General features: G+C 38.2%; 1 protein-coding gene across 4 annotated transcripts in view; it reads right to left on the minus strand.

The window, feature by feature from the left end:
• The window catches only part of GRM1 (glutamate metabotropic receptor 1), a 231,509-nt gene that overhangs the window by 3,809 nt on the left and 213,357 nt on the right, over positions 1 to 14,343 (minus strand). The window contains exon 9 of one of the 4 annotated variants that reach the window (XM_060753516.2): positions 1,786 to 1,870. The exons of the other annotated variants lie outside the window; for them this stretch is intronic. Within the exon in view, the coding sequence (XP_060609499.2) occupies positions 1,810 to 1,870 (61 nt within the window). The 3' untranslated portion in view covers positions 1,786 to 1,809. The remainder of the gene's footprint in view (positions 1 to 1,785; positions 1,871 to 14,343) is intronic. 4 annotated transcript variants of the gene reach the window in all.

Raw genomic sequence — 14,343 nt, forward strand, 5'->3', positions numbered from 1 at the left:
ATGCCATTTTCCCCAATGGAAACATGAAAGATGCAGCAGTCCGCCTCATGCTCATTCCACCATAAAATTTTAGTCCCAATAATCCATCCAATGGCATGTGTCTTAAAATACAAACAGAGACATTTTGTACTGCAGTGTTCATATGATCTAACCAGGACTCTTACTGAAATGATTTGATAATAACTCAGAAATCAAGGGTTTTTTTCCTACTCCCACTCATTTCAGTGGTAGTTCTGGGTGATCCATAGAAGTAATGCTTCTGTTCTCATTGCTGCTGTCTCCCATTTCTCTTCTTTATCCATGTTGTCAAGCTTTTCAAAAATATATCTAGATAATATGCCTTCAAACTGCCTATTATGTTTTGATGGGCTCATGAATTGCACAGGGCATTTTAATGCAAGAAATGATCATGTTTGTTGTGGCCTTCCTCTGTAATGTAGCTTATGGAACCTAATATTCTTGGGTCATTCCCCCTCCATGTATTAACTAGCTTTCAACAGCAAACATAATCTGATGCATTTAGGTTAGTAAGGCATCCTAGTGTGGTGCAGCAGGGATTCAATGGCTTGGCTCAGGGATGAGAATCACTCCTAATGCTGAAATGTAGTTTCCAATAACTCCAGCCTTTACACTAAGTGGCAAAGAAAGCTGAGAGTGGTAGCCCAACTGCAACTGGAATGGCATATAATTGCTACTTTGTCATAGTGCAGTTGTTCTCAAACTGGGGTCCCCAGATGTTTTTGGCCTAAAACTCCCAGAAATCCCAGCCAGTTTACCAGCTGTTAGGATTTCTGGGAGTTGAAGGCAAAACACATCTGGGGACCCCAGGTTGAGAACCACTGTCATAGAGGATTGTTTATTTTACATTAATATAGAGATAAGGCGAGGAATTGCTCTGATGGATTGTGTTAAAGCATTTGCTTAAGAAATTGGAGGCATAAGAAGAAGTGGACCACATCTAGCCCGTGGATCATATGTTGTGCAGGTCTGGTCTATAGCATTCCAAAATCTTCATATTTCCTGGACAACTTGCCTATCCACTGCCTTAATCTGCTTATCCCTACCTGTTAACCATAAAGATCCATGCAGATTGGAAATGTTTTTTCTAGAATCCCAGTGGTGAGAAATGATATTTATTTTTGTAGTGAGTTATTTTGATTTTTAATAGTGTGGACATGCCTTTAAAAAGCACCTTGGAAGTCATTCCCAAATGAAGACGATGAAAGCAAAGGGTAGCAAATCAAAGATGACAGCAAAAATGAGAAAGAACAAAGAAACAATTAAATAATTAGCAATTTAGGGAACAACACTCCATCAAATCATTGTTGGTTTTTTTGTAATCTTCCTCAAATGTTCAGCCTAAATTCATCAACCATGGCTGCAGGAAGCACAGAACAAACTACAGTAGTTTTCATTTGAAAGGCAATGGATCCATTTAACTGTGAAAGGTGCAAAAGTGTCAACTAAATGTGGGAAAGATGAAACCAACAAGAAAAGTATATATATATATGCATATTTTCTTTTTGAAGATGTTGAAGTGACAGCTGCAGAAAAACAATGGAGAAAACCTCTTCCAAAAATGGGTTTACAGTGTCCTTTAGAAAAGATATGGGCAAGCAAAAGTCAAGCCAGTGTGAAAAATGGGACACACAATGCAACTTTTTCCATAATTAATGGCATGCACAACACCATTGTCCCATTATTAGAAATGAGAAAATCACAAGAAAGAGAAAGCAATGGGATAAAAAAAATATACACCACTGTTTGTCATGCAGCTTCTCTTACACATTCATTGCAGTTTGGGGGTTTTCAAAGCTGCACATGTGCCGACGGACACTGGTTGGTGGGCGAGAATTCTGGCTGCCTCTTCCTGGGGATTGAAAAGAAAAAGACACCCAGTGAGTGGTTATCCATATGCACAGTCATGGCAGTTGTACCACTCAGTCGGGTGCCTGGCCCTGTTCCTACTTCCAGCCTTCCTTGGGCCTCTTTGGATCTCTTTTTCACATCTGCATTATTTAGTGGTTTGGCTGTTTCTTTTGGTTTCGGTTTGCCTGTTTGTTTTTTTGTTGTTGTTCTATTCATTATGATCAATTTTGTTTTGTACCACATCCAGTTCTTTCTCCCCATTGACCCACTATGTGTTGGGAAACCAGAGTTAGTTAAGGACAGCAGTGTTTGGGTAGGGGACAAATAGGCTGAAATACTCAAAATCTCCTGCATTGTGGAGTGGCTAAAATGGAAGATGATTGAATCAAATGGTAATGGGGTTCTGCATGAGCAGAAATGCTTCAGTTTTGTCTAAACAGCTTGCACAATGAACTGATTGGTGGTGAGCAAGCATAGAGTTTAGGCAACTAGGCAGAAAAGCATTTCTAAATTGTAAAAGAGCAGTACTATTTGCTTTTGGGAATGACTCATAAAATAACACAGAAAGTAACCTTTCAAGTTCAGGAAATGAGATTTTGAATTTTTTTTTTGCTCTCTCCTGGATTTATGATCTGTCAGCTGGGATGGATGTAATTAACATGTGCAGAGCAAATCCAAAATATTTAGCTGCCTGAGGCAAAAGGCAAGATCATTCCTTGCTCCTTTTATGCAGACTGCTCTTCTAATTTCCTATGCCAACGAAAGAACAGCATCATTTGTCTGAGAGTAGCTGGTGAATATAGGTGATATTGAAGTGGTGGTGTGACACATAAACACACAGTTCTGCCTTCTGATAGTGGAGATGTCTGATTGCTTGAGAGGAATGTCCAGAGGATAATTTCCCCCTCCCACATTTGTCACCAGAGGCAATTGCTTCATTCTTTATAAGGATAGGAGTCGATGTGACCAGGTATGTGTGTCTAGGTCAATAATGCATTTGTAACTTTGTTGGCTTTAGTTAGAGTTGCATTTTCATGGCACATCCTTGAAGGAAATCACAAGATTAATGTATGGTGGGTTGTTTTTTGTGTGTCCTGAGGTGGCTGGAATGCTTGGAAACAGCTGCACACATACCAGGCATTTTCCTTTTCTCAATGCTATTCATTCTACTTTCAGCCTAGGCCATCTGCATGAGTCCCATTTCGGCACTTACTACTGAGGAAGATTAGAAATTAAATCATAAGAAGATGTACTGGCAAACCAATAGCAATTATGTCATGATAAAAAAGATCCATGGGAAAGCAAAGCACCTGAAGGAAGCACTTACCTTTCGGTCTTTGAATGCCCAGCCCATCCAAATGCTGATGAGACATTATGCTCAAAATCATTATATGTTTGCCTAACAGAACTTCTTTATTTTGGGCCAGAATGATAGGCATCAGTTAAATTAAAATAACTATTGAAATAAAGAAATCAGGAACTGAGAAAGAACTAAATATATATTGCTGTTTTAGTAGTAAAGCCAGAATTTCACAGCATATGCAGATATATTTCTCTGATATTAATGTGTTCAACTGTAGGGAATCTAAATCCTGTTGCTTCCCCGCCCTCCCCTTTTTTATTGTTTTATTGAAGGGAGGATGATGCTAATTTATTTTTATTGACATATTCTATATTTTATAAATCATACTACTATGAAGACTTCACACAAAAAAAACCCCACAGCTGCTTCTATTAATCACACTAAAATGGATATTTTTACTACTCTGGGAGTAAAATGTCATCTTGAAAGCATCCTGGCAGAGGAGAATTCTGGTGTTGATTCAAAATTTTAAAGAAATGATGAGAAATTAATTCTGAATCAGGGGCAGCAAGTGGCTTTAATATCACACCATATTCAATATCATATTCCCTGGATTTTCTTTGGCAAATATTTTCTGGATTTTAGCTTGAACTTTAAATGAGCTATCCAAGGTTCTGAAATCTAAATTTAAATTATGTTCAGCATCTTAGATATTGCCAATACAGAATAGAATCACCAACTCACTGACAAGATCTCGACCAGCTGCTACTTTAAAAAAATCTTGCTGCAACATTTCCTAGACTTCTACATCTCACATTTTTAGATGATTAAAGTTATTGATGGTATTTGGCACAGGATATGCTTTAGCTTTTAAGTATATAAAATTTGCCCCATAAAGTCAGACCTGACATTTCAACAGATTTCACTCTTCCAATTCATTTGGCTCAGACAACATAATTGGAATGCATTATCTAAAGGAATGCTAATTACCTTCTCAGCTCTCTTCGCTTGGATGCAATGCATAGAAAAATTGTTCAAAGCTACCAAAGTAATGTTCCCCCAAATAAGAGATTTTTTTAAAAGTCAAGATTCCTAAATTTTTGCTAGTTTGAACTTCCCCAAAGAATAATCAGATGCAAACTGCCACTAGTAGAAGATAATCAAGTCATCATGGATCATTGCAGACATAAGCACAGCATATGCAGATATATTTCTCTGGAGCCCCAGGAGAATGGTCAGATTTCCTATTTTCCATAGGATAGTCCTCCATATGGCTGTTCCCAGCCCATATCTTCTTGCTATACATATTTTAACGAAAGTAGTCATGTTTCTTTTAAAAATCCAGAGGGACCGCCCTTATTATGAAAATAGATTGGGACTGACATAGATAAGGGTTGCCCCCCTTTTTCTAAAATGCCTCAGTATTTAAGATCTTTATGACAGTCAAACTTTAGAAACAGAAGACTGTAGGAAATATGACAATTCTCCAGGTAACTCCTCATATATGTGTGTGTGTGTATGCGCGCGCATGCACACGTGTGCACACATGTGTGGAAATGAAATTATTTTCTTCTGTGTACATGTAGGAAAACAGCTACATGAGCAGAACACTGTAACACTTGTACTTTATGTACCCATATATTCATATACAAGCCCCCCTGTGGTGCAGTATGTTAAACTGCTGAGTTGATGAACTTGCTGACCAAAAGGTTGGCCGTTCGAATTCGGGGAGTGGAATGAGTTCTCACTGTTGGCCCAGTTTCTGCCAACCTGGCAGTTCAAAAACATGCAAAGGTGAGTAGATCAGAAGGGGCCAATTCTGCAGCAAGATAACAGCACTCCAAGTAGTCATGCTGGCCACATGATCTTGGAAGTGTCTACAGACAACGCCGGCTCTTTGGCTTAGAAATGGAGATGAACACCATTCCCCCAGAGTTGGACATGACTAGACTTAATGTCAGGGGTAAGTTTTACTTTTACTTATAATCATATACAAATCTAGAAATTTTAGTTTCAAAAATCTACTCAGAAAACCTGAGTGGATTCATCCATGGGTCAACATGAGTACTGTTTTTTTCTCTCTTCAGTGGACTCCAGGATATTATGCAGGAGTAAAGATTTATACTACAATAGGTCACATTCAGGTACTTTGTGTATGTAGTGGCAGGTTTGGTCCTAGATGGTGAAGATAAAGAAAATTAATTTTCTGGTGTTCTCTAAGTTAACACCACCATGATCTGGCACAAATCTTCTGCCAAAAAAAAAAATTCAACCAAAAAAGGTCACTTTGCTTTTAAAGACTGAAAAAGGTCATGCAAAACCAAACTTCATAGGTTTTGTTCCCAGTCACTTTTCATAGCAAGCAAACTGTATTAAGCTGATGGAATTGCTACTTTAATATGGTTTTAATAGTAAAGTCAGCTATATTTCAGGGTTGTTTTCTTGCACTCAGTCCATTCTTCATGCTGTCTCATTGGCAATTAGATTATTTCAAACCAATAGTACAATCTCCGAAATAAATTACAAATGCAGCAGCAATGAAACACTAGCATGACTGGTCTTGCTAACCTTTCAAAGATGGCAAATGATACCAGTTAAATATTCCAAGTTTAAATGAAAGCAGACAGATAAAGATCGCTTTGACACTGTACTGGAAATCAATATTCATCACTATGTCTCATTTTCTATCTTGTTCAGATCTGGAAGAATAGGAGCCAGAATCCTCTTGATGATGATGATGTGATGCCATAAATACCATTACTCACATGGTTGTTCATTTTTGGAAGTTGTGAAAGAATAGTATTACAATCAGATTTGAACAAGCAATGTTACATCAGTAAAACCATTGCTCAACAGGCAAACCTTATACACTGCTCCCCATTGGTTGTTGTTGATAACTGCCAACCAGTCAGCTTTGACTTATGAATGAGTGACCCCAAGCCATCCTCTCATCAATAATCCTGTTCAGTTACTGCAGATTCAGAGCTTGATAAAATCAAGCCATACAGAATGTAGTCTTTTTCTCTTCCGATCGCCTTCAACTTTACAAGCATGAATTTCTTTTTGAGTGAGTCATATCTTCTCATGGTATGTTCAAAGGGCAGCAGTCTAAACTTAGTATCTTGGCTTCTATGGAGAGTTCAGGCTTTGCCCCAGGACCCATTTATTTGTATTTTTAGAAGTCCACAATATCTGTAGAACTCTTTTCCTATACCATATTACAAGTGATATTATTAAATATAAAAATATAAAATTGGCTCTTTGGCTACAACTATTCATGTTTGCATGATGTATGGTAAATTCTTGTTTCATGATGCAAATATCTAATATTTCAATGTGATGAAGATAGCAGTGACAAAATAATGAAAAATCTTACTCTTGGAATCACATAGAAGCCTAAATCATTGTGTTCAACAACATCTCTAATTCTAAGGTCCTCTGAAAAGCCTGCTTTAGCCGAAAAACTATCCCACCTGAAAGCAGCACAAGCAACAAAAAGGATGGGATATAAATGTAGTAAATAAATAAATACATGCATTGATCATTGTTTTTCCTCCTTTTCTTTAACCCATCCCTCTTCTTTTGTGACATATTAATATTTGTCACAGTTCAATATACTAACAATAACTTCATCTTCCCCCTTTTTTCCTCCCTCTCTCTTTTCGAGTTTCCCTTTTTCTTCTTTTATTCTTCTATAAATTGAAAAATAATAATTAAAAGTTAGCAAATCTTTAAAATTTATGGTTTTTCATAGCATGGGGGGGGGGGGGGTCCTGTGCTCCTAAATGTAGAGGCCTGACTGCAGAGTAGAGACCAGAATCCACAGATAGTTGGACTGTGACTTCCAGCATTCTATAATATACTGTGTAACTCTTCTGCAATCTTTGGAGGGCAAGTAGTTCCTATCTCTGATCCAGATGGCTGATTAAGATAGAATCCCATTTAGAAAAGTTGCTTTCCTCCTCTGTGAAAAAGAAACCTAAACAACTCAAAGCTATGAAGAGAAGTCCCTATATTTTCGTATTTATAACAGCAAGTGTTCAGTTTCATGGAGTTTTTGTGTCACATATGTCTTTATTTTGAGAACACTACATATAAAGATGCCTTAAGTGCACTGGAGAAACTACTTTCTTGTGGAAAGGAAACATTTAAAAAAACATTTCAGACCTCTTATTACTAATCTGTTTGCTCAGCAAAAATTCAAACAGGCTTTTCTCATGATAGTCCTTACCTGCGTACAATGTTTCTGCAAGTTCTGCCAAAAAAGCCATTAAAGAAGCAAGATTTCCGCAACCTATTTGGCTCCTGGACTGTGAATCTGACTCCCTAGGTATGAAATACTCATCTTTTGTCCATGCCAGTAGAATGAATATCAGACATAAGCTCTGCCATGTACAGGCGAACATCCATGCCAAATTAAAAATTTAGTCTTGGCAACTGGAACAGTGGATACAACTGAAAAGAACTCTTTCTGTGTAGTTCACTCTTAAATATATTTATGCCTGTTAAGATAACTGTATTATTTCAGCTTTCTTCCTGTTGCTCAAATGAAGGAAATAAATGATACATGTTTACAAGTTCACCTACAGAAGGCAATGTGGTATGACATCCAGCCAACCAAGAAATTAAATTATAACTAAGCTGTTCACTGATACTTTATGAAAAAAAATTATAGTTTTCTGCAGTTATGCATAGCATCCTTTGACTCAGGAAACATGTACATTTTGTGTAATTGCAAAACTTCTCTTATATGAAATTGTACCTTTCTTCTTTTCCCCTAAGTATTGAGATTTATTATGCAATTTTGTTACATGTTATTGTGAAGTAAACAAGGTACTACAAGAAAGTACTGCTGCAGGAATTAGAGAAAAAGTGTGTGGGTGTGCATATTTTGTGTGTGCATTAAAGTCAGGGTCAAAATATCTAATCTTTAACATAATATAAAAGTTTTAAATAGTAAAGTGGTCAGCTTTGAAGTAAGGTTATTTATCAGGACTTTCTATAGCACCCCACCTCCAAGGAGACTCCTGAGGTAGATAGTAGGGTTGTTAAGTTTGGTTTAGCCACACCCACCTCATCCCTCTTTGCATCGCCACTCACCAGGGAAGGGAAACTGCGAAATTTTGAAACTGTTTGTTTAGCATTGCCAAAGTTATTTGCTTAATGGTTCTGAAAATCAAAATAACCATGGGAGACATCCAAACATCACAGAATAATTCCACACTGCCTTGCTGCTCATTAGCCGAGAGGGTTGAGCAGCAATCTTTGTCTAAAAATAAAATAAAGTGAATCTAGAAAGATTTCTAAAGAGAAGGCAGCAAAGCCTTTCCCTGCAATAAACCCTTTCCCTGCAATAAAGATAGCAAGTGTCCACCACAAAAGGGGAGCTCCATGGCTCTCCACACATGTGCTACACAAAGTTTCTGGAGTAGGACAACTACTTTTCAACTAAATCTGGCTACCAGTATTAATAAAACCTCAAAAATAAATAAAGAGCAACACTCAAAAAACAGGGGAATTCCAGACAGGAAACGATCAGGGCCAGCTAACACCTCCCAACAAAGGATTCCCCAGCCAGGAAGCAGCCAGGCTTTGAAGCTGTGAGGCCATTCAATATAAATCAAGGTGAACAATTGCAACATTCACACTTGCCTCCACCAGACAAGAGTTCTTTCTCCCACCCTGATCATTCCAGAGATATATAGTCCTCACTTGCCTAGATTCCAGCAGACTTCACAACTTCTGACCACCAAAGAGTGAGACATAGAGGTTCTCGCACCCACGTTCATACAAACAAACAGTGCAAAGATCGAGAGAAGATAAAGGTTTCTATTCTCCCATGCAATCCAATGGCAGCAAAATAGCCTACTGGCAGTTCTCCCGCCTTGGAATCCCCGGTTCAAATCCTGGCCAGGGACAAAAACGTCAAAACCAGGGGAGTGCACCGGAGGGTTGCCAAGACACCTGCCATTAACGAAGCGATTCGGAAATTTTTGAATCACAATCTGCTTCCTTGATGGGAACATTGTTGCCAGAAGCAGAAAGATTTCTATTTTGTGCTTCTAGGCAACCTCTTGGCAACTATGACGTATAAAGCACTGGGGAAAGTCAGGGTCTTGAATGATTGTCTTCATGTGCTTTGTAAATCTTTACTTATTTTACTCTTATGTACAAGAACACAGAATTCCAAAAGTTGTATCTCCAGTAATAATGTCCTAAGTGCTTTAAAACCTTTTATTATTTTAATATTTTATGACTCATTTGAAAAATAATTGGACACAAAATAGTGGGTACTTTTGAAAAAAAATAAGAGAAGTACCATTTTATTCAAAAATTATTTCAGGTTGAACTAGTTGTTCCAGAAGTAAAGCACTTCTAATTTCGAAGGTGAAATCATGTTTCGGTTTTCCTGGAAAGTGTAATAATATCTCATGTTTCAGTTGTCTGGGAACTCATTCAGGAAGTTTAGATGTGCATTGGTGTTCATGAGAGAAAAATGTTGTTGCTCATTTCGTTTTCTAAGCTGAAGAGCCAGCATTGTCCTTAGACACCTCCAAGGTCATGTGGCTGGCATGACTACATGGAGTGCTATTACCTTCCCACCAGAGCGGTATCTATTGATTTACTCACATTTGCACGTTGTCGAACTGCTAGGTTGGCAGCAGCTGTGGCTAACAGTGGGAACTCACCCAGCTCCCTGGATTCAAACTGCTGACCTTTCAGTCAGCAAGTTCAGCAGCTCAGTGGTTTATCCTACTGTGCCACCAGGGGCTCCAATAATAATAATAATAATAATAATAATAATAATAATAATAAATCTCCACATAGGGACTCAGGGTGGTTTATGACAAGTTGTGGCAAAAATTTAATGCCTGTGTAAAAAGGATCCTGAAATAGTTCCTTGGAAATGCAGACTAAAGTTTATGCCTACCATCCACTGCTACCGGCTAAGCCACCCGATAACTAAACATTTCAGCAATGTTCGGAGATTTACTCATTTGGATCAAATCATGTTAATAGAGCATTATGAGGTAGCATATGGTATTTTAAAAATATTTGCCTGCTAGACATTGCTGAAGGCCTACATACCCAAAGACACTTATTTTTTCTGACACTAGAAGCTAAACTGACTTGATCATATTTGGCTGGGAGACCACCAACAAATACCAGGTGTTATAGGCTGGACTTCAGAGAAAGGAACTTGAGTATTCCTTGCCTTAAAAAACCTACACAATTCATGAAATTTCCATAAATTGACCAGCAATTTGAAAGCACATACAGGTTTTGTATGCTATCTCGAATGTTACACCAGATGATTTCATATGAAAAATGCAAACAATACAAGTGAAGATAGAAAGCTGGTTGCAGTGGATGAGTGAGGATGGTCGCTCAGATCTGATGATTATGTGATAAAAAAGGCATTTCCTAGAACTGATCAGGGAATAGCTTGGCAATTTTTTTTTAAAAAAAGCTGATAGATATATGCAAGCCATAACACATTAAACCTGAGGGACCCATTTCTGGGCTCTTGTCAGATATTATGCAACCTGGTCACATATTCTCTATTTCAGGAGGAACGCCACTTTCTTTGCTTAATCTCTTTTCCTGATTGCTTCATTTCCCTTGTGAATCACTGCATAACTTGGCTCAGTCAGCTGGCTCAGTAAAGCTCTTGGTGAAATCACATTTTAGTTGAAAAAAATATATCATTCAGATCTTTCACGCTTTTATTTCACTTCCTGATCTGCTTATATGATACTATGGTTTTCTTCAGGAAGAACATAAGCAAACCTTTGTCTACTTTTTGGGGGTTGGAAATGCTATTCATTTGAATAATTTAAAACCTGTTAAGTGGGATGGCAACTAAGGTGTTATAGTCTGAGTCATGAGGACCTAGTTCCAGTCAAGAAGAACCTAGGGGTGTATGTATTATACAGTTCCAACAATTTCATACAACTGTAACTGCCATGGTCCCAAGTATGGAATCCTGAGATACGTGATTTGCTGAGACACATAGAATTCCTTGTTAGAGATCTCTACACATTACTTCTGAACTACATCTCCAATGTTATGCTGAATATAAAATCAGTATTAAAGTGATTTAACTTTTACTCCTTCTCTTCTCATCATATTTTGGCATAGCCAATGTCTTTTGCCCCTGGTAGCAAGTTGGAGCAACACACACATAAGTGCTTGAACACCTAAACTTTCACAGGCCTCTACTTTAAGGTTTCTCACACCTGTTCCTGGGCCCCAGGTGCTTATTTCCCTTCCCAGCAGTGCTACACACTGAAGAGTACTCCTCCACCATCCTACACTGTGAAAAAAATGCTTCTCGCTTTTGGCAAAGTCACAATAGTATACTTAGACAATGGTGGTTGGAGATTACTCAGATCTTACCCACCCACCCCTCCCCCACCCCTCTAAGATAGGATGTTTGTGACATGCCTTGGTGAGAGAGGCTTGGGGAAATGATCTTGACTTCCCACTCATGTGAATTGTGCTACTGCTGATTTACTGTGACAAAGTGGCATATATAATCATATAGCTAAAAAATGTGTGCCAGCATCCTGTTAGAGTCGAACAATGCCATGCTTGCATATGTCTGGTTTTTTGTCATTGTGGAGGTTTTTCTTCCCTCCCTTCCTCCATATTAATCAAAGTTTCCCTAGACTTACCACAGAGAAGTTGCCGCACTCCTATATCCATTCTGTATATAATAATGTATGTAAGTATGTATGCATTTTTATTTTTGTCATGTCAGGAGTGACTTGAGAAACTGAAAGTTGCTTCTGGTGTGAGAGAATTGGCCATCTGCAAGGACGTTGCCCAGGGGATGCCTGGATGATTTGATGTTTTTATCATCCTTGTGGGAAACTTCTCTCATGTCCCCGCATGAGGAGCTGGAGTTGATAGTGGGAGCTCATCCGCCTCTTCCCGGATTTGAACCTGTGACCTGTCGGTCTTTAGTCCTGCCAGCACAGGGGTTTAACCCACTGCACCACCATATGTTATGTTATGTTATGTTTGTATGTGAAAGACCAGAAAAGTGGCTGGCTATGTCTTTGTAGCCAGATACAAAATGATTACATCCTCCACTGAGATCTTCAGAGGACCTTAGTGGATGGTGCATTATTTTTGTATTCTCCTCTGACATGGGATGTTCATTGGGAAACAGGCTGCAGCAGCCGATAGTATGTCCAAGGGCTGGCGAATTAAAAGCTGTGAACAGCACAATTCTATTAGTGGAAATAATATAGTACACCGGACCATATGCAATTGTGGACATTGCATCCCATAGCATTAGTGTTTGCTAAGGAAGAGGATAAAACAACATTTTCAACTTTCCCTGGGAAAATTTTCTCATTCTCAATGAGAAATACTTTGCTGACACATTAAGACACCAAGACAGAAGAACTGCTAATGGCTGCATGATTTTTCATCTCTGCTTGAGAGTGAAGAAACTAACACAATTTTTCACTGTCCTTTCTTTCATTTTCATTAGGCTTTTTCACAAATTATAAAAGACACACACATGCAACTGTTTGTAAAAATTGCACATTCGTACACACTCATGCAAAAGCTCTTGAAATCTCACATAAAGAGGAGAAATCTTTTTTATTCTGATGAGAGTAGAAAAGAAGTCAATATTTACATCTCTATGTAGGATAGGCTATTGCAGGTTGAGATATGAGAGAGTGCTGGGGTGCCAAATTCAGATGTAAGAGCACAGCTGCCATTTTGGTCTGAATGAAAAAAAACAAGGCATTCTTTGACTTCTGGAGTAACTGAGAAAACAATAATGGACAGTAAGTCTGTGCTTGTACTTCTGTCTGTCACAGACTGGAGAAAGGGCAGTGGTAGGAGGAGAACAAGCATGCAATAGCAGAAGAAGAAGAAATGATGAGATGGACATGGTCTATTAGGTTGCAAAATGTCTTTGACCTAATTTGAACATTCTCTTAAATTTGTGCACAACAATATAAAATGTATCTGTGCCTATTGAACACCTTACTCGAAATTCATATCACACAAAAAGAGGAGCTATAAAAGGACTCTTATTTTCCACAGTCCTGTGTACACTGCAAAAGGACAGATGCCGAGACAGTGATGCTAGCAAAAGTGTTAACTGCCTGTGGCTAGATGTTCAGCATGTAAATCTTTAATTGTTGGTGTATAATCAGCCAATGCGTGCATGCCTGCAGAATATTACAGGGCCTGGAAAAAAGATGTGTATACAGGAGTCAATATGTTGATAAATATGAATTAATAATGAGAAACTAAATATCATCATGATTGACACTTGTATGCTGAAGATGAAAACAAGATTTCAGTGTAACTTTTTGGCTTGTGTTCCTCGTGGCTCAGCATGCATGAAAATATTTCTTTAAAACTTGTAACATTCAGAACTTGGAAATGACACTTTTTAAAATTATAATTCCCAAATTTTTCTCAGAAGTTATAACACTGGCAATTCTGGCTAGATGTTTCTGTCAAACATCTAGATCCCAAACATGATTCTGACAAAATTTAATATAAATGACCGTATACTTCATAAACACAACATCATCATTCAGTAGCTTTTATGCCAAGAAGTACAAGTGGAGCTCCTGCTAGCGCTGCATCCATTGTTCACTTTGTTAGGTGAAGCAAAGTGTCCCTATAAATTAAAATGCTTAAGATCTACATACTTTTTGGACCTGAAGATATTTCATAGTTAATTAAACTTGAATTAAACAATAAAAGCAGCAAAAAACACAAAATGACAAAAATCAAGAAATAATATTTAATATGGATGGTCCTCCTCTGACATGTTCATATCAGGAAGGGAGAAATCAAATGGGTCCAGAGCTCTGTTCAGAGCAATGAATGTCCGCGTGACCAGTCCAGAGCCATACCAACTTCAGTGGTTGCACAATTGCCTCTCACTGAAGTTTTACCATGACAGGCACTAATGGCAAGCCTGTCTCGAACACCAAGTTGGCTCCAGCAGCTGGATCCCTTTCTATTGACAGAAATCTTTGTCCAAGTAAATAATTGTTGCCCAATTTAGCTTCCAATGGGACTCCTATTTTATGTCTTCACTGTCTATAATATATGCAGTTTACTTAGAGCTTTTCAAAACTAGCTTCAGAAAGTTTCTGGAAGCCACTACAGGAAATGAATATCAG

The sequence above is a fragment of the Anolis sagrei genome, chromosome 1, assembly GCF_037176765.1.
Source record: "Anolis sagrei isolate rAnoSag1 chromosome 1, rAnoSag1.mat, whole genome shotgun sequence".
Lineage (NCBI taxonomy): Eukaryota > Metazoa > Chordata > Lepidosauria > Squamata > Dactyloidae > Anolis > Anolis sagrei.